Genomic DNA, 21,436 nt, shown 5'->3' on the forward strand with positions numbered 1-21,436 from the left:
TGGATCACCTTGACAGGCCCAGGGCTGCAAAATGGTCCCTACGCGTCGGATGACGTGAGAAAGCACGCCGCTCATGGTCCCCGATTGAGATTCGCCCGGAGGAGCTCGGGAGAAGCACGCGCGGGTGTCTGCGCCAGATTAAACAAGCTGGGGCCCTCTTCGGTAGCACGCGCCTGTCAATCCCTTTGTCATCCGGCGTTCTTCTTCAAGCTTTGCGTGCACCGAAAGGGCGTAACCGGGACGAAGTTGGATGCCACAGTCCACGAGTTTTGGTGGGAAGGGGGCATCCCGCATCTGGAGGGTATATTCCCTGGTAGGGATGTCCCCGTCCCACCTGTCCTCCAACCAAACGCGGGACGAAGTGGGATCGTCCCGTCCCGTCCCACTTCGTCCTCGCAACCAAACGCACCCTAAGATTCGCAAAGCAATTTCACCCCTTAGATGTACCCATCTTCCACGACCTTAATTTCTTCTTAGCCATGTCGCCGCCGCCGTCTCCACCGGGCCGCACGTCGCTGCCGCACCTGCCGGAGTCGCCACGGCCACCCGCGCCCGCCGGACCTCTCCGACTGCTGCTCTGCCGACACCGGAGAAGAAGAGAAACATGGACATTTTCTTAAAAAAATGTTGATGTATGTTTATAAAAATGTTGAATATATATTTTTAAGATGTCGAAATATGTGTTCGGAAATGTTGAATGTATCTTTTATAAAATGTTGAATTAAGTATTTTGCAAATATTAATCTAATTTTAAACAAATGTTGAACTGCTACACAATGTTGAATCTTCTCATTTGAATTCCTTATCCAGCGCACGGAAGCCCCCTCGGTCCTCGAAGAGCCGCGAGACCTCTCACGTTTTTTTCCTGGTGCGACTCCTCAGTCCTCACACTTGACATTTTGACTTGAGTTCGGATTCTGCTTTCTACTGTACTATTGAAATGAACAAATTCATTTCAATACTACATAAGCCTGCGAGATACTGGCTGTTTTGAAAGTTATTATGTTCACTGATTAGGATCTCCAACTAACTTTCCAGGGAGGTTGGTTGTTCATCGCAAAAAAAAAAACGAAGAAAGGTTGGTGTTCACTTTTTTGTGGGATTGTGGCTAAGTTAGCAAACACAGCCGATCCAGCTGGCTTTGCGTACTGCATCCCAGCCTGGCGCCTGCGTTGTTGTCACCGGTTAGCTAATGTTCGGTGCCGCTCATACGCTATCCGAAGCTGAAGAGAGGCTGTCAAGTTCGGTAGAGCAAAGGAATACTTGCTGCTCGAGGTTTTACAAACTTGTCTGCAATTTACCCGGGACATCATGAGACCTCACGCGTTCTATAGCTGAAGTTAAACATAGGCTGGAAATCTCCTTTGCTGACGATACGAATGCCATCGATCGAGTTGGTGCTATCTGTTCTTCTTCTCTTTATAGACGGGGGAAAGCTATACCGTGCTCGGCTGTTTCTTGAGCTTCCCACACCCGATTTTTTTCCTCATCCCTTCCAACCCATCTGTAGCGAGATTTGACTCACTTTCTTCATCTCCGGCAAGATTCAACCCCATTTTCTTCATCTCTGACAAGATCCAACTCCATTTGATCCATCTCCGGCGAGCTCCAGTGAGGGAAAGAGGTTAGGGCCTTGGGGGTTCCTGGTGTGAGGGTTTCGGGCCTTGGGGTTCCTGGTGCTGCCGGGCTTAGAGGGAGGACCGGCAGCGGCAGGCCGGACAGGCGGCGGTGGTGGGCGCGGGGGTGGCGAGGCACGGCGGCGGTGGCGCCGCGGGCCCGGGCAGTGGAGGACGGCGGTTGGGCCAGGTGGGGGGCGGGGCACCAAATCGAGAGTGGTTAGCGTGGGGGAAGGAAGCGGTGGCGGATCCGGCGGCGGGAGCCGCCGGAGACGAGTGGAGGAGGGCGGGGCAGGGGTAACGTTGCTTAGGAAGAAGCTTCGTTGCTTCTGTTTTTATTTCGCAGGTGCATCAAGGAAGAAGAACGGAGGAGGAGGAAGAAGCAGCAAGCGTTAGATGAAGATCCGATGGTTGAGGATTTCGAGTGTGTGGGGATGTTAAAATACTCGAGTACATCATAGACATCCTCTTGTAGACGTGTCGTGACAGCACCAAACATTATGTCGAATTCGGCTACATGACACCATGCTATCAGATTTGCTAATTTTCTTCAATGATAATTTGAATTTTATTCAAAGCACGATGGAAAGTTTACAGAACTGGGTTTAAACCAAAAAACTCCAGAAAAACAAGGCATTGCTAGTCCTAGCCGTTGGATTAACGTGGAAATAGGCTTCATTCGTCTGATGCTTCTGATCTGCAGCCAGTCAACCCGCGCCGGCGCCGCCGCGCACGCCCCCAATGTTCGAGCACCACCACGCGCGCCCGACCTCGCCGCCCGCAGCCGGCGACCGCTGCTCCGTCCCCTTCGACCCCGTTTCCCTCCCTGGCCTCCTCCACTCCGCCGCCACCTCCTCGCCCGGCGCCGCTGCCCCGGCCGTCTCCGCCCTCCACGCGGCGGGCCTCAAGCTCGGCGCCCTCCCCTCCTCCCTGCCGGCCTCCAACGCCCTCATCTCCGCCTACTCCCATACCGGCTTCCTCCCATCCGCGCTCCGCGCCTTCTACCTCCTCCCCTACCCGTCCAACGCCTCCTACACCACCGTCCTCTCCGCGCTCTCCCGCCACGGCCGTCCCCACGAGGCGCTCTCCCTCTTCGCCGCCTCCGCGTCCGCTGTCGCCCCCGACGCCGAGCTCCTCTCCTGCCTCGTCTCATGCTGCCGCCGCGCGTCAGCCTTCCTCCCCGCGCGCGCGGCGCACGCTTACGGCATCAAGAACGTGGCGGTGCTGGTCTTCTACGCCTCGGCAGGTCCGGCGCTGGTCGCCCTGTATGCGAGGTACGGGAAGGTCGGCGCTGCCCGGAGAGTGTTTGCTTGCATGGACGGTGAGGACGTGGTGTCCTGGAATGCCATGATCGGGGGATTTGCTAGTGCCGGGAGGGACAGTGAGGCGTGGAATTGCTTCCGGGAGATGCGCATGAGAGGTGTTCGAGGGAATGCCCGCACAGCTGTGGCGGTGCTTGGGGCTTCTGATTTGGAGTCCGGCAGGCAGGTCCACGGGAACATGCTGAGGAGCCATGGTGGTGGTTCAAAAACAATTTTGTGGAATGCGCTGATGAGCATGTATTCCCGCGTCGGCTGTGTCAGCGACGCAGAGCATGTGTTCTTGGAGATTGAACGGAAGGATGTTGTGTCATGGAACGTGATGATTGGGGCACTTGCGAAGAACGGATATGGAAGGAGGGCTCTTGAGCTTGTGGACATGATGGTGCAGTGTGGTATGCAGCCAGACTCTGTGACATTCACGGGCGTTCTCATGGCATGCTGCCATTGTGGCTTGGTGGATGAAGGGCTTGCACTATTCCAGCACTTTGTGTTGGTTGCTGGTCTCATCCCAACTATGGAGCAGTGCGCCTGCGTTGTGGATTTGCTTGCGCGTGATGGGAGGTTTGTGGAGGCCTTGGAATTTATTGCTCAAATGCCGATGAAACCAAATGCAATTGTCTGGGGTGCTCTGCTGTCTGCAAGTAGGATGCATCACAATGTGGAATTTGCAAGCATTGCATTTGAGCAGCTGGTTCAGGTGGAGCCTGAGAATGCTGGGAATTTTGTGACGATGTCAAATATTTATGCAAATGCCGGAATGGTAGAGGATGCAAAGAGAGTGAGGATGATGATTGACAGGGTAGAGTTAGCGAAACCTTCTGGACAAAGCTGTGTGGAAGTTGTGTAATAACACCGAAATAAGGTAGACTCCGGGGATTGTTGAGAGTCGCACATATTTCAAAGAGGGTAGGTTTCAACTACTTATTACTCCCTCCGTTCCAAATTATAAGTCATTCCAACTTTCTTGGAGAGTCAAAGCATCTCAAGTTTGACCAAATTTATACAATAAAATACTAACATTCATGATACCAAATAACTAACATTAATTTCTTCATTAAATATATTTTCGTAGTATATCTAGTCGGTGCCATAAACCTTTTGTGATCCTCTCTATAATTTTGGTCAAATATAAAATGGTTTGACCCTCCAAGAAAGTTGGAATGACTTATAATTTGGAACGGAGGGAGTACTTCACTACCCTCAAATCTTTTGTCATTCTAATTGTCGAAAATTAGCAGAATTTAGTAACCTGTAATACTACCTTTGTTTTCATATTATCAATGGTTGATGGCCTAATGTTAGTTTGTGAGCAAGGATTGCAGCAAGACAAATCAAAGCCTACAGCTCTCGATCTGAAGTCACTCAAAGTGCCTGTATGTTTTGGTGGTAATTCCGTATGGCCACCGGCAGGTATGATATTCTACAGCATATATGTAGCAATTTTTACTTACTGTTACAGTTTGTCGTTTTCTCTCGCCTTGGATTGTCTTGCTCATCAATCAACATGTTTATTGAATATGAATATTATCACACATTACCACAACATAGTTTTGATCTCCTGATTGCTTCACAGGAAATGAAGGCAAAATAAAGGTTCTCCAGATGAACGGAAATGTGCTTTTACCTCACTGGGGTTGGTGGAATGAAAACTGGAGTGCAGACTGTCCTTCCCTGCATGTGGTACATAACTCATCTCCCTGGCAGCCATCATCGGCAGAAGTGTTGGTAGTGGAAAAACATCACAAGGAGGCTTCCACAAGATCTTTCACCTTCCAAACTAACATGGTCTACTTGAATATGCTGTGTTGGTAGTGGAAAAACATCACAAGGAGGCTTCCACAAGATCTTTCACCTTCCAAACTAACATGGTCTACTTGAATATGCTGATGTTGGAGACTTGGAGTATAGTTTGTCTAACAGGGAAAGACTTTCCACTTTGGCATCAACAGGCTTATCATACCTCTATAGATTGCATCTGATCCTTCAACGTACATGGGCTAAAAAAACTATTGGTAGTTTGGTCCCACATTCTTAATTGCTATTGTCCCTTTACGTGAAACCAATTCTCTTTTCTTTTTCGAGAGTAAGAGCCAATTTATTTCTGGTCAGCGTGATGCAAGGTTTTCTGAGTGGACAGCACTATCCGAAAATTCTGGGTTCTGGCCATCCAAACTTCCTTCCGTTCCACTGAACGGCTTGTTTGGGCAGTCAGATTGGCTGCAGTTCAAATCTCCAACCATCATCGTGAACGACCAGCAATATAGATAGTACAAACTCAACTGGGCCTGGCCCTTTCAAAGTTTATGTCTTGGAAAATTTAGGTTTGATGAAGTTGATGAGATGAGAGCATCTGGTGACATTGTAGCAGAAAGGCTTTATTTCATGAAAGCAGATCTAATGCAATTTGAAGTGATATGGACATATGGTACCCAACAGAATCTTAAGTTGAATTCAACTTGAAGTATCTCAACACAAGTTGTTGAATTGATGGCATAATGGGCCATCAAAGCACCGCACCAATACACACATTCTGCTTAGATAAAGGCCCAGCCCATGTAGCCATCGCCCGCGAAAAGATAGAACTGCGCGGGAAACATCAGGCCGCCTACCAGTGGTAAAACCGGCTGCGCGCCTCTCCGCCGTTCTACATCTTTGCGGCGGCGGCGGACAGACACGGAAACAGGGATGGCCCCTAGAGGCGGCCGCGCGGCGGCGGCAGCCAGCTCCGGCTCCGAGGACGAGGAAGAGGAGGCGGGGTTCTCCAGGAGTTACTTCCTAGCCAAGGAGAAGGAGCCCTCCTCCGGCAAGAAGCGCGCCCGCGCCGCCGCGGGGAAGCTCTCCGACCTCAACCTCGTCGATGAGCAGGTCTCGTGGCGTCCCACCCGCATTCCCTGACAGCATCTTCACCCCATCTCTCGCGGCGCGAATCCATGTACCAATTTGGGATCTCCCGACCCTCTGCAGGTGTTGCGTGCATCCCTTTCCGAGATCCCCCCGAAGCACGAGGAAGAGGTGGAGGCTCTCACGAGAAGCTACAAGGACCAGTACCGCAACTGGCTGTTCGAGCTAAGGTTTCTTCCGAAATTCGCTGCACTAGTGCAGTCTTTGACTTTGAGTCGGTTTGGTTAACGATATTGTGGATTGGAGTGAGTAATCGATGCCTTGTTCTGATGTAGGTGCGGTTTTGGTCTCTTGATGTATGGGTTTGGATCTAAGAAGCAGCTGCTCGAGGATTTCGCCTCCACTACGTTGACTGATTTTACTGTAATTGTAATCAATGGCTATCTTCCATCCATTAACTTGAAGCAGGTATGACCTTGTCTGCCCAATATTGATCTCCAAGTATTGGTTGCACTATCCTGCTGCTGTTCAAATGCTCTGAATCCATTGAGCATGTTCATGAATTGCTTTGAAGTCCAATTCATGTGGAAAAGGCAAACTAAACAGAGAGGTGTCAAGGCATGAATTTATTATGCAAAGTCTTATGCAGGTTTAGCTTCTGTTTTTTGAAGCTCGAATCAGCTTTAACCTTCGTTAGAATATAACTTTGGAAAAATGGAAGGACAGAAAGCCCCTATGTGCCCTGCATTTTCATTTCCTTGACTTCAATTTCTATATTTATATGTCCAGGGCAGGAACACTTAGTGAGTTATATTTGTTTGATTATTCAAATTTAACACCTTGAACATGCACCTGTGATTTGGTCAATTTTGAGTCAGAGTGCTTCCACAGTTCCATTTCATGTACTCCCTCCGTTCCATATTGTATGCTTTTCTAGGTTCATAGATATTATTATGCATCTAGACATATACTATATCTAGGTGCATAGCAAAATTTATGCACTTAGAAAAGCCAAAACGACCTACAATTTGGAATGGAGGGAGTACTACTTTAAACATTTTATTGATTTCTATCTACATGTATGCTTTGAAAAGGACTCACTAGTTCTGCTTAAACTATTACATTTCCAGGTCATAGCAACAATAGCTGAAATGTTCTGGGATCAAACAAAATCTAAGCGCAAACGTCAACCGGGAACGAGGTCCCAGTTATCACAACCTTTTCCTTCACAATCATTCGATGACATCATCTCATTTCTGAAGAGACAGACATCAGATGATGTGGATGATCAGGTGTGCCTTCTTATACACAATATTGATGGACCTGCATTGCGTGATGCTGAATCACAGCAGTGTCTAGCACAAGTTTCTTGCTGCCCACAAGTCCGTGTTGTTGCATCAACAGACCATGTTAATGCCCCTTTGTGTAAGTTTGTTGCACATATTTAGCTTCATCCTTCACTCATCCCTTCATTGTAAAAGATACCCTAAACTTGGATCTATTGTAGTATGGGACAAGAAGATGGTGCACACTCAGTACAAGTGGAGCTGGTACCACGTCCCAACATTTGCACCTTACAAAGTCGAATGTGTTTTCTACCCATTGATCCTTGCTAGTGGTGGTCACGCCCAAACCACAAAAACAGCTCTAGTTGTTCTGCAGAGTCTGACACCTAATGCACAAAGTGTTTTCAGAGTTCTTGCTGAATATCAGTTGGCCAATGAAAAGGAGGAAGGTGAGTTCATTGTACTGTTAGATTCCTGGAAGAGTTGAGATGGTTGTATACTAATACTTCACTGGCTTTGTTTCTCAGGTATGCCTGTCAGTAGCTTGTATACAAAATGCCGTGAGCGCTTTCTTGTAAGCAGTCAAGTGACATTGAACTCCCACCTGACAGAGTTTAAAGATCATGATCTGGTTAAGATCAGAAAGCACTCTGATGGCCAAGATTGCCTCCGGATTCCTCTTGTTTCTGATGCATTGGAGAAATTGCTGCAAGAATTGGCTTGACATCCTGATCTTGGACATTGTTCCATTGGTCAGTTAACTCTGAAGTTTGAGGGTTTTCTGCTGCATGTAACTGAAGAATGTGCTCCCGATCAAAGGAAAACACATCACCTTGGAAAGAACTCAGATGAGCATTTCAGTCTGTAATTGTACATGGATTATCTATTGCCTCTCTTAATTGGCAGCATGTTGCGTGAATCTCTCTGCTACGCTCGGCATTTTTTGTTTCTTTGCCTTGAAAACTTTACCATGAACTGTGATTTGGCCATTGGCAGTTGGCGCTGCCCAATGTATTGGTATATCTATTTGGCACAATGGTACTGAAAGTGATAGACATGGCATGCAGTATGCCAAAAGATCTGCAAATGCAGCTCAAGCAGCAAGTAGACACTGGATTTTCACCATGTAATCGTAGTGATGGCTAGTTCAACTTTAGAAGTTACATTACAGCAAGCAAAATGGTGACAGAAACCACTACGTTTTGGTTTCATCCTTATCATTTTCCCAAGCACTTGAAGTTTGTTTGTAGGCTGTGCTCACGGAGTAAATTTCATTCCTGGCACTGAATAACCAATGCAAAACCATGGGAATGCCCTGCATCATCTGTATTCTCACAATCTTGTGCAAGTCTCAAATTTGTAAGGCCTAATATGTCTGTAAATTTAATCGGTCACAGTTTCACATGAATGGCACAGCCCTGTCTTATCAAGTTTCAGAGTGTCTTACAATGGAGGGCACAGCAAGGCATGCCTTTGCCTTATTCTTTCATGTTTACAATGTTTCTGAGATGTGTTTTTGGAAGGATTTTTTTAAAGCCATATCTGAAATTCTCGTCGGCAGCTGCTGATCAAAATGCTGTTAGGGTTGCTCACAGAAGTGTTGCAGTCTGTGTCTAAGCCTGGCTATCAGTTATCACCACTCTTTGCAGGCAGAGGGGAATGCCAGTCCGTCGTGCCCAGCTGCAGGAAGCTCAAGCGGTGCAGTCATCGGCCGACCATCACCACGGTGGTGCCACAAGATCAGAATCTTCTGCATTGATTCCTGCCCATTTGGTTCCTTCTACAACTATGGAGCCACATGTGTAGTGTAGTGCTAGAGTAACTGGACACAGGGGATGGTGCTGCATGCTAAGGTTTGCCAAATAAGCACAGTTTCCTTCAAGTAAAAGGCGTCCGTTTTCTCTACTTTACTTTCCTAGTCATGTATGACATCTGAATAGTTACATGAGCATGACAGCATTATATTGGGAACAACAGTTCATGCAGTTACTCGGACAACTTACAGGGTACAGAGGATCAAACTGAAAATAGCATTGGTTCTTCCTTTATTGCGTGATACCAGAGTTACATACTTCTGATTGATATGATTACAATTTACAATATAATGCAACATCAAAGTATATACACGGCACATGAGCAGTATATCTAAAGAGACATCTCAGTGACTCAGTGTATGTGAAATGTTACAAGTGAGAAGTAAAAAAGGGTGGATCACTAAAATTTTATCTGTTTTTCATCCTTGAGCCACAGGAGCACCTCCGATAGACCTTCAGTTAAGTTCCTTGGACTGTAACCCAGTTCCGTCTTTGCTTTGTCACATGAGTACGACCATTGATGTCTAAGAACATGCACAGTCTGCAACACACATTAAGGACAAAATATTAACCCAAATCCCAAAGCATAACTTATGTGTAGATAATAAACTTAATTGTGTAAAGCAGAAAATAGCAGGCTTACCGGGTAACTGATTAGTGGGAGCTTTCCAGTGATGCGAGAAACAAAAACTGAAATCCAACCATATACTTCAATCAACCAGAGGGGTACATGGAATAGGGGTGCCTTTGTGTTTGTGATGTTAGCAGCCATATTGAAAATTTGCTTGAATGACAGATTTTCTCCAGTGAGGAGATATCGTTCGCCCACTCTGCCCTTCTCCATAGCTGCTATGTGCCCACTGACAACATCATCAACATGGCAGAATGATTCTCTATCATACCCATCTCCTATGTAACCAGGCAAGCGCCCATTAAACCTCTCGATTAACTGCAAGAAACATTAAGGTTCAGGTTGTACTCATGGCTATGTTCATAACAAACTGCAAGTGGATATTCTTGTAATTTATAATTCAAACAATTTCAGAACAAATAACAGATCTTTGACGTATAGTGTGGAAGAAAGTTCGCTTACAATGCGGGAAACAAGGTTTCCAGTTGTAAGTTTTCCAGGGCCATAGATAACTCCTGGGTAGACAATTGTGATCGGCACCCCTTCTGTTGCTGCTTGCAGTGCAATCCTATCTGCAAGAACCTTTGATTTCTCATACTCAGTGCAAAAGGCTTTCTCGGGGTGCATCTGCAATTTAGAACAATTGAACTATGTGACAACTGGCAGATGTAAGCCTTTCTATATACACATGTATGATTAAAGGAGCTTGGTTGGAACTGATCATTAAAAGACAGAATTCAAGAATACGGATTTACCTGTGTCTCATCTGCAACATAACCATCAGTTGGGCCAATTGCAAAGAAGGACGATGTGTAAACTATCTTCTTAACAGTTGGGGTTCTCTTGGCAGCCGTTAACACATTCTCAAGTCCCCTCACGTTAACCTGACCACAGCAGAAAATGTGCATTTCTTATACCAATCTTATTTAATTTGTGTTCCAGTTTCATGCACTGTCTCCTGAATTATTTTCTAACCTTATTTCATATAGGAAACTGTCCTAAGCATAAGCAATGCTACCATACCAGTGCCTACAGCATACACAGAAATTAACTTGAGTATGGCACCACAGTGCCAGGAATTGCCAAGAGAACAGTTTGGCGTATCATTGTCGGCTGGCAATAAATGCGCCTTTTATGCTACACGGACTGAAAGGGGCGGAATCTCCCTCCGACAGGAGTTGGTGTGAAATTGCGACCATATCATAATTGAATGAGGAATGGCTCATAGTATATCCGAAATGAACAGCTATCAACAGATTTCGTTACAATTTTGGCTCCTCCCTCGCTCCAGTGGCCAAAAAAAAAAAACTGCGGTGTGCAAATGCTGAACTGAAAAATCAGGCGAGCAGAAGGATTTAGTCTTACCTTGAGGAAAAAGGAGGGATCGGGGAGCCACGGCTCAACGGCGGCGGCGACGTGGAACACGGCGTCGCAGCCGTCGAAGGCGGCGGCGAGGGAGTCCGCGTCGGTGACGTCGCCGTACGCGAGCTCGACGCCGGGGGCCAGGCCGGAGACGTCGCTGGAGCGGCGGACGAGCGCGCGCACGGCGTGCCCCGCGCCGGCCAGCGCCGCGCACAGGCGGCCGCCCAGGTACCCCGTCGCGCCCGTCACCACCACCCTCATGCCGCCGCCGGCAACCGCAGCAGTGCAACGGCAGCCGATTCGATCCAAGCTAGCAGCCTAGCACTGCACACTCTCTCTCTCCTGCTCGAGCCTCGAAGCCAACCCAACAAATCGGGGGAAGTCAGCTACGCGAGGGCGAGAAGAATGATGCGATTGAAACGAGGAAATTTTTTTAGGGATTTGGTGGGAGATTATCACCATTTTAAACTGGATTCAGAATTGCTGCTGAGCCTGTCAGTCTTTCTAGTCTAGTCAACTCAACCCACAAGACCACGGCAACTAACGAAAACTTGGGCTGCTGGGCTGGCAAATTTTAATCCTTTGCTGGGTCGGCCCATCTCTGCTCCTCTCCTCCCGGCCTTTCTCTTTTGCTCAAATGAATAAGCCCATTGATTTCCAAAACAACGCACTCCCTGCATACACATTATGAACCAACTATATATGCATTAACCCATGACCTATAGGAAAATGAAACTTCGCCCTTTTAAATGGAGAGATAGTGGTCTTTCGAAGAAAAAAAGTCTTTAAAAAAAATGGAGAGATAGTGGACAAGACCTACAGGGTAGCTGATAAGTGGGAGCTTCCAAAGCTACCAGAGGGTTAAGTGGAATTTGGGTGCATTCGTGTTTGCAATCTTAGCAGCCAGGGCGAAAATCTGCACGAAAGACACGTTCTCTCCGGTGAGGAGGTATCTTTCGCTCACTCTACCCTTCTCTTCTCCATAGCTGCTATGTGCCCGCTAACCACATCATTAATGGATATGATATGGACAGGACGAACGACTCTCTGCCATACCCATCTCCTCTGCAACCGGGTCGTTGAACCTATCAATCAACTGCAAGAAGCACCCTTTTTGTTCAGTTTCTGCTCGATTATTTTGTACTCATATACTTTGTTTATGTCAAACGCAAATTCAAAGTTCAAATGATAATTTCTTTGACATGTTCATGGGCAGAAGTTTTAGGTTCTCTTACAACACGAGAAGCAAGATTTCCAGCCGTAAGCACTCCAGGTTGGGCGTTCTCGATATGGTATCCCGTATGGCCGTATCCGGTCCGGTGCATGCCAATCTCTCCTTCCAGTGTGGAAAATGGTGGCGGCCGAGGGAGGCCAGAGACGTACGTCGTCGCCGTGGGGCACGGACGCGCGCACGTCGTGCCCGGCAACATACCAAAACGTAATTGATAGCAAGGAATAGGGATAGCTCATGAGTGATACTGCAAGATTAGTTGCAATCAACGGGATGCGCCTAGATGTGGAGGTTGGATTGATCAGTGGATCTTGGCCACAACTGATTTGATTGGTAGGGGTTGGACAAACGTAAACGCCGGTTTGGCATTGTGGCTAGAAGAATTCTTGGTGATGTTGCTCACTTCTTTATTCATGTCTTCTATACTACGTAGTAGTTCTGTTGGATGACATGATAAAAAAAAATCAAAATGGATGGACCCAAATAGAAACGGATACAGCTCTAAAATTTGATCAGTTTATCATTCTTCAGCCATAAGAGCGTCTCTGCCAATCCTTCAGTTAAGCTCCTAGGACTATAGCCCAGCTCCTTCTTGGCCTTGTCACATGAGTATGCCCATTGATGTCTGAGACAATCCACTCCCTGCAACGTAGAAATGATGGACCAACTACACTTCAACACAAAAGCATCCTTATGTGATAATAAACTGAAGCATTAAAAATGTAAAATAACAGACATACAGGGTAGCTGATGAGTGGTGGTTTTCCAGTGATGCGAGCAACCAAAACTGAAATCCACCCATAGATTGCAAGCAACCATAGAGGTATGTGGAATTTGGGTGGCTTTGTGTTTGCAATACTCGCAGCCAGATCGAAAATCCGCACGAATGACGCGTTCTCTCCGGTGAGGAGGTATCTTTCTCCAACTCTGCCCTTCTCCATGGCTGCTATGTGGCCGCTTACCACATCATCGACATGGCTGAACGACTCCCTGTCGTATCCATCTCCTATGTAACCAGGTAGACGCCCATTGAACCTTTCAATCAACTGCAAGATCTTTATCCGTTAAGTTTCTGCCCATGACTGCAATACACATGACTAGAAAGTTCTTGCAATGAAATAAAGGAAAGTTCTCTTACCACGCGGGAGACAAGATTTCCAGATGTAAGCATTCCAGGGCCGTACATAACGCCTGGGTAGACTATGGTGATTGGCACACCCTCTGCTGCTGCCTGCAGGGCAATTTCATCTGCTAGAAACTTTGATTTCTCATACTCTGTGCAAAATGCTTTCCCTGGATGAATCTGAGATTTAAAAGCAATTCGACAATGTCACAATTTAAAACAAATGAGGTGTGGCAATATAGACTTTGAACAGAAGCAGAACGCACAGGACAAACCGTAGAGCCAAAATTACGTGGCAATATCAAATTAAAAGTTTGGGGAAAAAGAAAAGAATCATCATGAAACGAGCTTATACTACCTGTTTCTCATCAGCGACATAACCATCGGTTGGGCCAATTGCGAAGTATGACGATGTGTAAACTATCTTCTTCACTGCTGGCGTTCTCTTGACAGCCTTCAACACATTCTCAAGTCCCCCCACGTTGACCTGTCGATTGCAGCAGTAAATGCACATGCCATCTGAAGGCGACTCCCTACGTCCTACGAGTACGTTTTCCAGATGAGAAAATGCACGGGTTTGCCATGCATGTTGATCATATGGCTTGGCTGCTACATGTCGACGTGGGTTGCCTTATAGCCAAATGCTTGTTGGCCATATCAATATTGTTGGATTTGCTATTGAATTGACACTAAGATGACTGACGATGTGACATATATCTTACGGTGTGGAAAATGGAGGCGTCGGGGAGCCACGCCTCGACGGCGGCGGCGGCGTGGAACACGGCGTCGCTTCCCTGGAAGACGTCGGCGAGCGAGTCCTCGTCGGTGACGTCGCCGTAGACCACCTCGACGGAGGGAGGGAGTGCGGAGGCGTCGACGCCGCGGAGCACGAACGCGCGCACGTCGTGGCCGGCGTCGGCCAGCGCCGCGCACAGGCGGCCGCCCATGAACCCCGTCGCGCCCGTCACCACCACCCTCATGGCCGACCGAGGCAAGCTCGTGTCTCGTAGGCTAGTAGCTAGTGCCGCACCGCACGCAGCCGCCGGCGCCCGGGTTTGATCCAGATCGCAGGACACGGCCACACGGGCACTGCACGCTCCCCTTCTACAAGGGTAACACGCAGCTAGCACGCCAGGTTGAGCTCATTACTCCTGATGCAACCGCCAATCAATAGGGAGCCACACGGAGGCGGCAATTTGTTTACGTATTGTTTTTCATGGAAGGCAGCCTGGCCACGGCCACCCTCATCCTCCTGAATTCCTCGTAGCAGCGGCTGATCCCGACCCGTTGCAATCATGCAAACTAGTACGAGTACTGCAACTAGAAGCGAACCGGCAACTTTGGTTCTTACTCCTAGTATCGTAACGGAAAAACCAGAGTGAAGGTTTCAGATTTTTTTTTTAATAGCAAAAGAGTTTTCGTTAGAGCAACATGCTTTACATCATCGCTTACAAATCTTGTTCAGCTTCAAAGCAGTCTACCACATTACAGATTTTAAGCACATGGCTGGAAAAGTTCTAGCGTTGATGATTTCACCCTTTCTACGCTCCCTCTAGAAAACAAGACTGGAACCGCCGCTGCCAAAAAAGACACCGACCAGAAAATAGCAGTCTCATGGTAGACTGCAAGTCTTTTGCAGCCGTAGATCTTCTGGAAACAAATCTTGTTGGCATCAAAGAATAGTAGGCCGGCAAATTTGTGTTCCGTAGAGGAAATCACAGCTTGGACAAGAGGTTGTTGCGAACAATCGCACGGAAGAAACGAAGACGTACTGTCAACGTCAGCTGGCAAACACATCCAACCTACACACACGAAATTCAGAGAACCAAAGGATAAAGACTACTGACGGGTTGCCACCCATGCACCGTCTATTCGCATCGACCTGACTACCCTGAAACGACAAACTGATACAGTCCACCCCACGTCTCACGAACCCAACCCATTTTATGACTTCTTCGTATATCACATAATCTTCAGCATATCAATTATCCATCCAGAAGGAACTCAAAATTAAACCGGCAAGTGTCCTTTTTTCATATTTCCTTATTAAAAAGAAAATAAAAGGCCAGCCTTTCTCGAAAAAAAAAACGGTTTATACATGTCAGGCTGCTGAACAATTTCCATGGAAGAAGCAAAAACAGCAGGGGATTTCGAATCACAACTTGACGCTGCACTTCCATCCTCTCTGAGACCAGTGCCACATTCATGCTGGTTTTGGATAGTGAGTACCCTATGATATGCCATCCGCAGCAACTTCTTATTAGTTATTAGTTCATGTCTAGAATTTGATCAGCTTATCATTCTTCAGCCACAGGAGCGTCTCCGCCAAACCTTCAGTTAAGCTTCTTGGACTATAGCCCAGCTCCCTCTTTGGCCTTGTCACATGAGTATGCCCATTGGTGCCTAAGATAATGCACCACCTGCAATGCAATGCACAAATTATGGACCAGATATGTATTAACCCAAAAGCATGGTTATGTGCAAATATTGAATTTAAATACTTGAAAAATTGGAGAATTGTGGGCATACAGGATAACTGATAAGTGGCGGTTTCCGGGTGATGCGAGCAACAAAAACTGAAATCCACCCATAGATTTCAAGCAACCAGAGAGGTAAGTGGAATTTGGGTGGCTTTGTGTTGTTTAACATTCGCAGCCAGGTTGAACATCTGCACAAGCGACACATTCTCTCCTGTGAGGAGGTATCTTTCGCCCACTCTGCCCTTCTCCATAGCTGCTATGTGCCCGCTGACGACATCATCGACATGGCTGAAGGACTGCATGCCACCCATCTCCTATGTGACCAGGTAGACGTCCGTTGAACCTTTCAATCAACTGCAAGAAGCACCCTTTTTGTTAAGGTTCTGCTCATGACAGTTTTATTGGATATTGTACTGGGGGATTATTAGGTTTTCTTACAAGGCGAGAAACAAAATTTCCAGTTGTAAGCGCTCCGGCACCGTACATAACGCCTGGGTAGACAAGCGTGATGGGCACCCCCTCTGCAGCTGCCTGCAGTGCAATTCTATCCGCGATAAACTTTGATTTCTCATATTCTGTGCAAAATGCTTTCCCTTGATGCATCTGTGATTCAAAAGCAGTTTAACCATGTCAGAAACTGCAGCACGATCTACTGTTTAAAAGCATTTCTTCACAAGTGTTGCAAATTCAAACGGCATCAGTGTCCGGACTAAGATCCTGTTTGGTTACCATAGACTAAACTTTAGTCCACCCATTTTAGCTTCTTTTAGTCTCTAAAGTACCAAACAGGTGAACTAAAATATGGACTAAATCGTTTAGTTCTCTAGTCCAAAAGAGGTGGACTAAAGTGGACTAAAAGGTCTTGGAGACACCCCTGCCTCTCATTTATTGCCTCCCTCCCGCCCGGCCCCTCCGCCGGCCTCCCTCCCGCCCCCGCCGCCGACCTCCCTCCCCCCGCCCTCCTGCCCGGCCCCCGCCGCTGCCGGCCTCCCTCCCGCTGCGGGAGCCGGCAGCGGCGGACGAGCTCTTTGCAGGTGACCGCATCCGGGTGTTCTACCCGGTGTTCGGCCAGGTGCTAGACGACGACGACGCGGCGCTGGCGCCGAGGTCGAGGGTGCCGCTGGGGCGGCAGTTCCAGCTGGAGCAGGCGCGGACCTCCTCTGTCGCGTCCACGTCCTCCTCCTCGTCTTCATCGTCAGCATCGACGGCGGACGCTGAAGCGGGGCTCAATGGCGCGCTGCCCGACAGCTACTGCCTCTGGGCGCCCAGGTCGTCACCGGCGTCCTTGCCCTCGTGGCCGCCGCGGAAGAGCGGGTCCACAGGCTCCATCGCACGGTCGCGCCGCATCGGGTAGCTCGTCGTCGGCCGCAGCCACAGCGACGGGAAGCAGAAATTCCTCCCTTCAGGCCTTCACCTTCGTGAATCTGAGAAGGGAGTTTCCATCTTCAAAACAAGGGTAATATCATCTTTGTTCATCTGTATTAATGAACTTTAGTCTATGGATCCAAACAGGATAGGGAATTTAGTCCATGGACTAAAGAAACCAAACAGTGACTAAGGACCCTGAGTTGAAAAATGATTGATAAAGGTTGGCTGGGTGTCAGTATCATTTAGGCAAGTTATGCAAGGAAATAAATGCGTATGGGCAGATCAAATGCTTTGAAAATAGGTAATGCCTACAATAGAACCAATAGGTGCAAAAGAGGGCCAAACTAAAATTTCTCATGAGGAAATACTAGCATCAGCAAAATATCGTGGCAATAATATTTAAAATTTTCCAAACGACACAAATGTAAAACAGAATTCAAGAATATGGGATTGTACCTACCTGTGTCTCGTCCGCGACATAACCATCGGCTGGGCCAATCGCAAGGTACGACGACGTGTAAACTATGTTCTTCAACGTTGGCGTTCTCTTGGCAGCCTCCAGCACGTTCTTAAGTCCCCCCACATTGACCTATTGACAGCAGTAAGTGCATGCGTAAATGTACATGTTTTGCTCCCCCCCCCCCCCCCCCCCCCCCCAAATGAATCCACTTGAGAAATAAGCGAAGTGTGTTCATGTAGCATGTCTCATCTTGCGGTGTGGAACACGGAGGGGTCGGGCAGCCGTGGAGCGCGGCGACGAGCGACTCGACGTCGGTGACGTCGCCGTAGGCCACCTCGACGGCGGGAGGGAGGCCGGAGCGAGGCGTCGAGGCCGCGGAGCACGAACGCGCGCACGTCGTGCCCGCCGGCGCCGCGCACAGGCGGGCCCCCATGAACCCCGTCGCGCCCGTCACCAACACCTTCATGCCCGGACGGCTAGACTGCACCGCACTGCACACTCTGCTCTGCCATAGTATATGCTCCTGCTGCTCGGGGGCAACCGGCCGGCCAACTTTGATCGAGCTCATCGTCATTTATGGAGAGGGATAGGCGGATAGCGGCTGCATGCATGTGATCCAAGCCGATGCCCACGGGCACGAGCTTTCCATCCGTTCCGAGCTGGTCGCTGTGTGTATCCTCCAACTAACAATCCAACTAACCTCCGAGGCTCCAACAGGAAGTAATTAACCCGAGCATGGGGCGCAGCCTAGCATCCAACCAAGAGGCCACGCCTGCGCGCGGCGGCTGCTCGAACTCGAAAGACTCATGTCTCATCCATGCGAAAATGTGGACCCCAATAATTGTTTCCTAAATTTTTTAATGATAATTCCACTAACTTCTACTCGTATACCTTCCATTTTTCGCACAATTAGAAAATCGGAAAATTCCTTTTTATAAAAAAAATAAAAAAACACGAGTATACAGTCTTTTCTCTCGTTGTTCTTTTCTTTTGAGGTGAAATTTCTTTTCTTTTGAGAGCATTTCTATTTTTTTTTACCGCACCGGGTTGGAGAGATTTATTTAAAGGATGATAGTAATTTTACATGGAGCCCCGCACCCCTCAAAGAAAAACAAATTAAAGGCACCTCTAATGGTTGAGAGCATTTCTTGAGAGGCAGGAGCAAGTATCTGGCCGGACGTGTCTCTGTACGGGCCGGCAAAACATTCTTCCTCCTTTTCCTATACCGGCCCATGTTTGCTGATACTATTTTCCCAGCAATTTTCCCGAGGAAGAAGACGACAAGACATTTCCCGTTTCTCCCATACCGCGGCCACACCCGCCTCCCGAATTTTACCGTTTTACCCTCGGCGTCTCCAACGGTCAATTCCACTCGTCTCCTTCAAAACCCGCTCGCCGTCCTCCGTTCCCCTCCCCTTAAACCCTCCCAAAAGCCCACTCCCGTGGCCGTGCGGCTCCAATCCTCTCTCCTCCACGTACGGCGCACCTGGCTTGGCCAGTGGCCACTTCATTGAAGAGGAGAGATCGAGAGAGATGGCGGAGGTCGCGAAGCAGGGGATGTCGCCGTACGAGGCGGCGCGGGAGCGGACGGTGCTGGAGAACAAGCGCAAGATGGAGGCGCTCAATCTGCGGCACCTCTCCGCCGCCATCAAGGAGGCCCCCAAGACCCCTTCTCCCATGGTGATGATGCCTGCCACATCCGCGGGCCGCGGCCTCCTTTGTTTGTCCCGGCAATCTATGCGAAGCCGTTTCTCTGACCCTTTGTTTTGCTTTCGGTTGAGCAGAAGCAGAAGAGGCGCAGGATCGTCGAGCACGCAGTCGTGGTTCCCTCGCCGCCGAGGAGGTCCCGCCGGGTTGCCAACCTCCCTGCGGTCAAGTACTCAGAGGTATCTGCTTTTCCCCCTAATTTTGACATGCTCTGTTTTCTTTCCTAGCTCAAATAAGTGCACCTGTTTGTCTATTTTTAGTAATTTCCGTACGTGTTTGTGTGGCTGCTCAACATGTTAGTTTCTTATGTCGAGCTCAAGGCTGCCCATTTTTTCCATGTGAAACAGGGCAAACCTTTAGTTTGCCCAGCTCTTAAATTGCAACACTGTGTATATCAACCCATGTAGTGTAGAACAATCTGTCCACATTCGATCTGTTCACTGTACTCGTCATATTTTGGTAAATGCAACTAAAATTTAGAAGATTTTTTTATGGCACAATAGATTTGTTCACAATCTTTTTGAAAAATATTTGTTTACAAATGGTTCTTCTTCCAAGAAGAACCCTGTAATTTAACATGGCAAAATAAAGAACATGTTACATCGTCCCATTTTGCCTAGCGTTCATGTCATTATCAACGCGAATCCATATGCTTTTACTGACAGGTAATATTTGACAACAGATAGCACCACACACTGCAGACAGAATGACAAGGTATGTGAATCTTTGCTAGCATGACCATAGGAGCTATAAACATGATGTTCTACTGTTAAGTAACAATCTTGTTCTTCCATGTCTTCCATAGGTCTCCTAGAAAACCAGCTGACCTCATCTACTTGGCAAGCCGTGGATCCATTTCCATGAAAGCTAGGATGGAGGCAGCAACAAAGGCCGAGGAGCTGGAATCGCAACTTGACCCTGAAATCCCATCCTTTGTGAAGGCAATGCTGCATTCACATGTGGTTCGAGGTTTTTGGCTGGTGAGTACTCAGTGCTATACTGTTTGCTCTCCCCATTGACTTCTTAGCTCATGTCCTATGCACTAATTTTTCTGTACGACATGATTGAAAGGGTCTCCCGAGCCATTTTTGTGACACTTACATGCCAAAGCAAGACTCCATTGTCACCTTGGTGGATGAGAAAGATGAAGAGTTTGACACCAACTACCTTGCCTACAAGAAGGGGCTAAGTGGGGGCTGGGCTGGTTTTGCTATAAGCCATGGCTTACAGGATGGAGATGCAGCTGTTTTCCAGTTGATTAAGCCCACGACCTTCAAGGTACAATATACTTTCGACACAATACTGAATTATGTGGAGCTCAAAGCATGGTTTTTTCTGAATAATGTTCAATGCTGAATTTCTCTCCCAGGTGCATATAATCCGAGCAGCTTCTGGTGATGGCAGTGAGGAAGACGAGTGACTGCATCAACGACAAATATACTAAGTACTAACTTATCAGGAGGTGGAAAGTGGGATTTTGGGTATGTTTTGGGCCTTCTATCTATCAGGAATTCAGGATTGGCTTAGTTACGTATTTTGTTTGTATGTCTGTCGGTACTCCTAAGTTGCAGAAATCATAACCTGCAATGAGCTAATTTCTTGTTGCCGCATGTTCCTGTCCTAATGTTAGTTTCAGAATATGCACGTTTTGTGACTTTTAGGCCCTGTTTGGGAAGGGCGTGTTAAAATTTAACAGGGTGTTAAACTTTAACACCCTCAAATAAAGGTGTTAAACTTTAGTATCTTGAGGTGTTTGGATGATCTGTTAAAATTTAACACCTTAGGTTGTAATTGACAACTTTACCCCTCATTACTCCTCTCAATGGCAGCCAAATACCCCTTCTTCCTTCTTCTCCTTCCTCCTCCTTCCTTCTTCCTCCTTTCCTGTGCCTGGCGCCTCCGGCCCCACCCCTGCTCGGTCCACGCCGTGCCCGGCGCCAGCGTCGGCGTCGGTGCTGCCGGCCGCCCCGTCGGCCCTTCCCCTGCGCCTGCCGCCTCCGGCCCCGCCCCGCCGCCGGCGTCCCCTACCGCGGCGCTAGCGGCCGCGCCCGCCCGAGCCCCCAACGCCACCACCGCGCCCGCCCGAACCCCCACCGCCACCACCTGCGCCGCCCGCCGGTCCCCACACCACCGGATCGGCCTCGCCCGCACCCGCGCCCGCACCCGCCGGCCGCGCCAGCCGCCGCCCACGCGAG

At 48.3% G+C, this 21,436-nt stretch overlaps 5 protein-coding genes and 1 pseudogene across 8 annotated transcripts; 3 read left to right on the forward strand and 3 right to left on the reverse strand.

The window, feature by feature from the left end:
- Positions 1 to 1,191: 1,191 nt before the first annotated feature.
- On the forward strand, positions 1,192 to 5,019 carry LOC101766503 (pentatricopeptide repeat-containing protein DOT4, chloroplastic). Of its 4 annotated transcripts, none has more exons than XM_022823264.1 (3): positions 1,192 to 3,844; positions 4,241 to 4,348; positions 4,512 to 5,019. In XM_022823264.1, the coding sequence occupies exon 1, from the start codon at positions 2,358 to 2,360 to the stop codon at positions 3,783 to 3,785; it is 1,428 nt and encodes a 475-aa protein (XP_022678999.1). In that variant the 5' UTR covers positions 1,192 to 2,357; the 3' UTR covers positions 3,786 to 3,844; positions 4,241 to 4,348; positions 4,512 to 5,019. The 4 variants fall into 4 exon arrangements, with proteins under 4 accessions (XP_022678999.1, XP_004985450.1, XP_004985449.1 ...); XM_004985393.3 differs by having other exon boundaries at positions 4,253 to 4,348; XM_004985392.3 differs by having other exon boundaries at positions 1,193 to 3,844; positions 4,261 to 4,348.
- A 513-nt stretch (positions 5,020 to 5,532) lies between these two features.
- On the forward strand, positions 5,533 to 8,495 carry LOC101767459 (origin of replication complex subunit 2). Its single transcript, XM_004985395.3, has 6 exons — positions 5,533 to 5,803; positions 5,903 to 6,009; positions 6,115 to 6,247; positions 6,910 to 7,204; positions 7,287 to 7,514; positions 7,593 to 8,495. The coding sequence occupies exons 1-6, from the start codon at positions 5,624 to 5,626 to the stop codon at positions 7,787 to 7,789; spliced, it is 1,140 nt and encodes a 379-aa protein (XP_004985452.1). The 5' UTR covers positions 5,533 to 5,623; the 3' UTR covers positions 7,790 to 8,495.
- Positions 8,496 to 9,081: 586 nt separating this feature from the next.
- LOC101767860 (putative dihydroflavonol 4-reductase) lies at positions 9,082 to 11,356 on the reverse strand. The gene is made up of 5 exons (XM_004985396.2): positions 10,876 to 11,356; positions 10,266 to 10,394; positions 9,973 to 10,137; positions 9,523 to 9,828; positions 9,082 to 9,420 (listed from the first exon to the last, which is right to left on the reverse strand). The coding sequence occupies exons 1-5, from the start codon at positions 11,131 to 11,133 to the stop codon at positions 9,280 to 9,282; spliced, it is 999 nt and encodes a 332-aa protein (XP_004985453.1). The 5' UTR covers positions 11,134 to 11,356; the 3' UTR covers positions 9,082 to 9,279.
- Positions 11,357 to 12,486: 1,130 nt separating this feature from the next.
- Positions 12,487 to 14,344, reverse strand: LOC101768265 (putative dihydroflavonol 4-reductase). The gene is made up of 5 exons (XM_004985397.3): positions 13,949 to 14,344; positions 13,585 to 13,713; positions 13,242 to 13,406; positions 12,844 to 13,149; positions 12,487 to 12,745 (listed from the first exon to the last, which is right to left on the reverse strand). Exons 1-5 carry the CDS (start codon positions 14,204 to 14,206, stop codon positions 12,605 to 12,607), a joined length of 999 nt encoding a protein of 332 aa, XP_004985454.1. The 5' UTR covers positions 14,207 to 14,344; the 3' UTR covers positions 12,487 to 12,604.
- An 859-nt stretch (positions 14,345 to 15,203) lies between these two features.
- On the reverse strand, positions 15,204 to 18,068 carry LOC101768669 (annotated as a pseudogene).
- Positions 18,069 to 18,966: 898 nt separating this feature from the next.
- On the forward strand, positions 18,967 to 20,895 carry LOC101769075 (B3 domain-containing protein Os03g0184500). Its single transcript, XM_004985399.2, has 6 exons — positions 18,967 to 19,214; positions 19,319 to 19,420; positions 19,924 to 19,955; positions 20,047 to 20,221; positions 20,313 to 20,519; positions 20,611 to 20,895. The coding sequence occupies exons 1-6, from the start codon at positions 19,068 to 19,070 to the stop codon at positions 20,659 to 20,661; spliced, it is 714 nt and encodes a 237-aa protein (XP_004985456.1). The 5' UTR covers positions 18,967 to 19,067; the 3' UTR covers positions 20,662 to 20,895.
- The last annotated feature ends 541 nt before the right edge of the window (positions 20,896 to 21,436 follow it).

The sequence above is a fragment of the Setaria italica genome, chromosome IX (genome assembly GCF_000263155.2).
Source record: "Setaria italica strain Yugu1 chromosome IX, Setaria_italica_v2.0, whole genome shotgun sequence".
NCBI lineage: Eukaryota > Viridiplantae > Streptophyta > Magnoliopsida > Poales > Poaceae > Setaria > Setaria italica.

Bases quoted from the DNA above. Each gene is read 5' to 3' on its own strand.
- LOC101769075 (XM_004985399.2), top strand. From the start codon at position 19,068: ATGGCGGAGGTCGCGAAGCAGGGGATGTCGCCGTACGAGGCGGCGCGG. The intron at 19,215-19,318 runs GTGATGATGCCT...TCGGTTGAGCAG, and splicing joins CCAAGACCCCTTCTCCCATG to AAGCAGAAGAGGCGCAGGAT. The intron at 20,520-20,610 runs GTACAATATACT...TTTCTCTCCCAG, and splicing joins TTAAGCCCACGACCTTCAAG to GTGCATATAATCCGAGCAGC.
- LOC101767860 (XM_004985396.2), bottom strand. From the start codon at position 11,133: ATGAGGGTGGTGGTGACGGGCGCGACGGGGTACCTGGGCGGCCGCCTG. The intron at 10,138-10,265 runs GTAAATCCGTAT...TCTAAATTGCAG, and splicing joins ATGTTGCAGATGAGACACAG to ATGCACCCCGAGAAAGCCTT. The intron at 9,421-9,522 runs GTAAGCCTGCTA...TGTGTGTTGCAG, and splicing joins TCCCACTAATCAGTTACCCG to ACTGTGCATGTTCTTAGACA.
- LOC101767459 (XM_004985395.3), top strand. From the start codon at position 5,624: ATGGCCCCTAGAGGCGGCCGCGCGGCGGCGGCAGCCAGCTCCGGCTCC. The intron at 7,205-7,286 runs GTAAGTTTGTTG...GATCTATTGTAG, and splicing joins CCATGTTAATGCCCCTTTGT to TATGGGACAAGAAGATGGTG. The intron at 7,515-7,592 runs GTGAGTTCATTG...TTTGTTTCTCAG, and splicing joins GGCCAATGAAAAGGAGGAAG to GTATGCCTGTCAGTAGCTTG.
- LOC101766503 (XM_022823264.1), top strand. From the start codon at position 2,358: ATGTTCGAGCACCACCACGCGCGCCCGACCTCGCCGCCCGCAGCCGGC.
- LOC101768265 (XM_004985397.3), bottom strand. From the start codon at position 14,206: ATGAGGGTGGTGGTGACGGGCGCGACGGGGTTCATGGGCGGCCGCCTG. The intron at 13,150-13,241 runs GTAAGAGAACTT...AAGATCTTGCAG, and splicing joins GAAATCTTGTCTCCCGCGTG to TTGATTGAAAGGTTCAATGG. The intron at 12,746-12,843 runs GTATGTCTGTTA...TCTACGTTGCAG, and splicing joins CACCACTCATCAGCTACCCT to GGAGTGGATTGTCTCAGACA.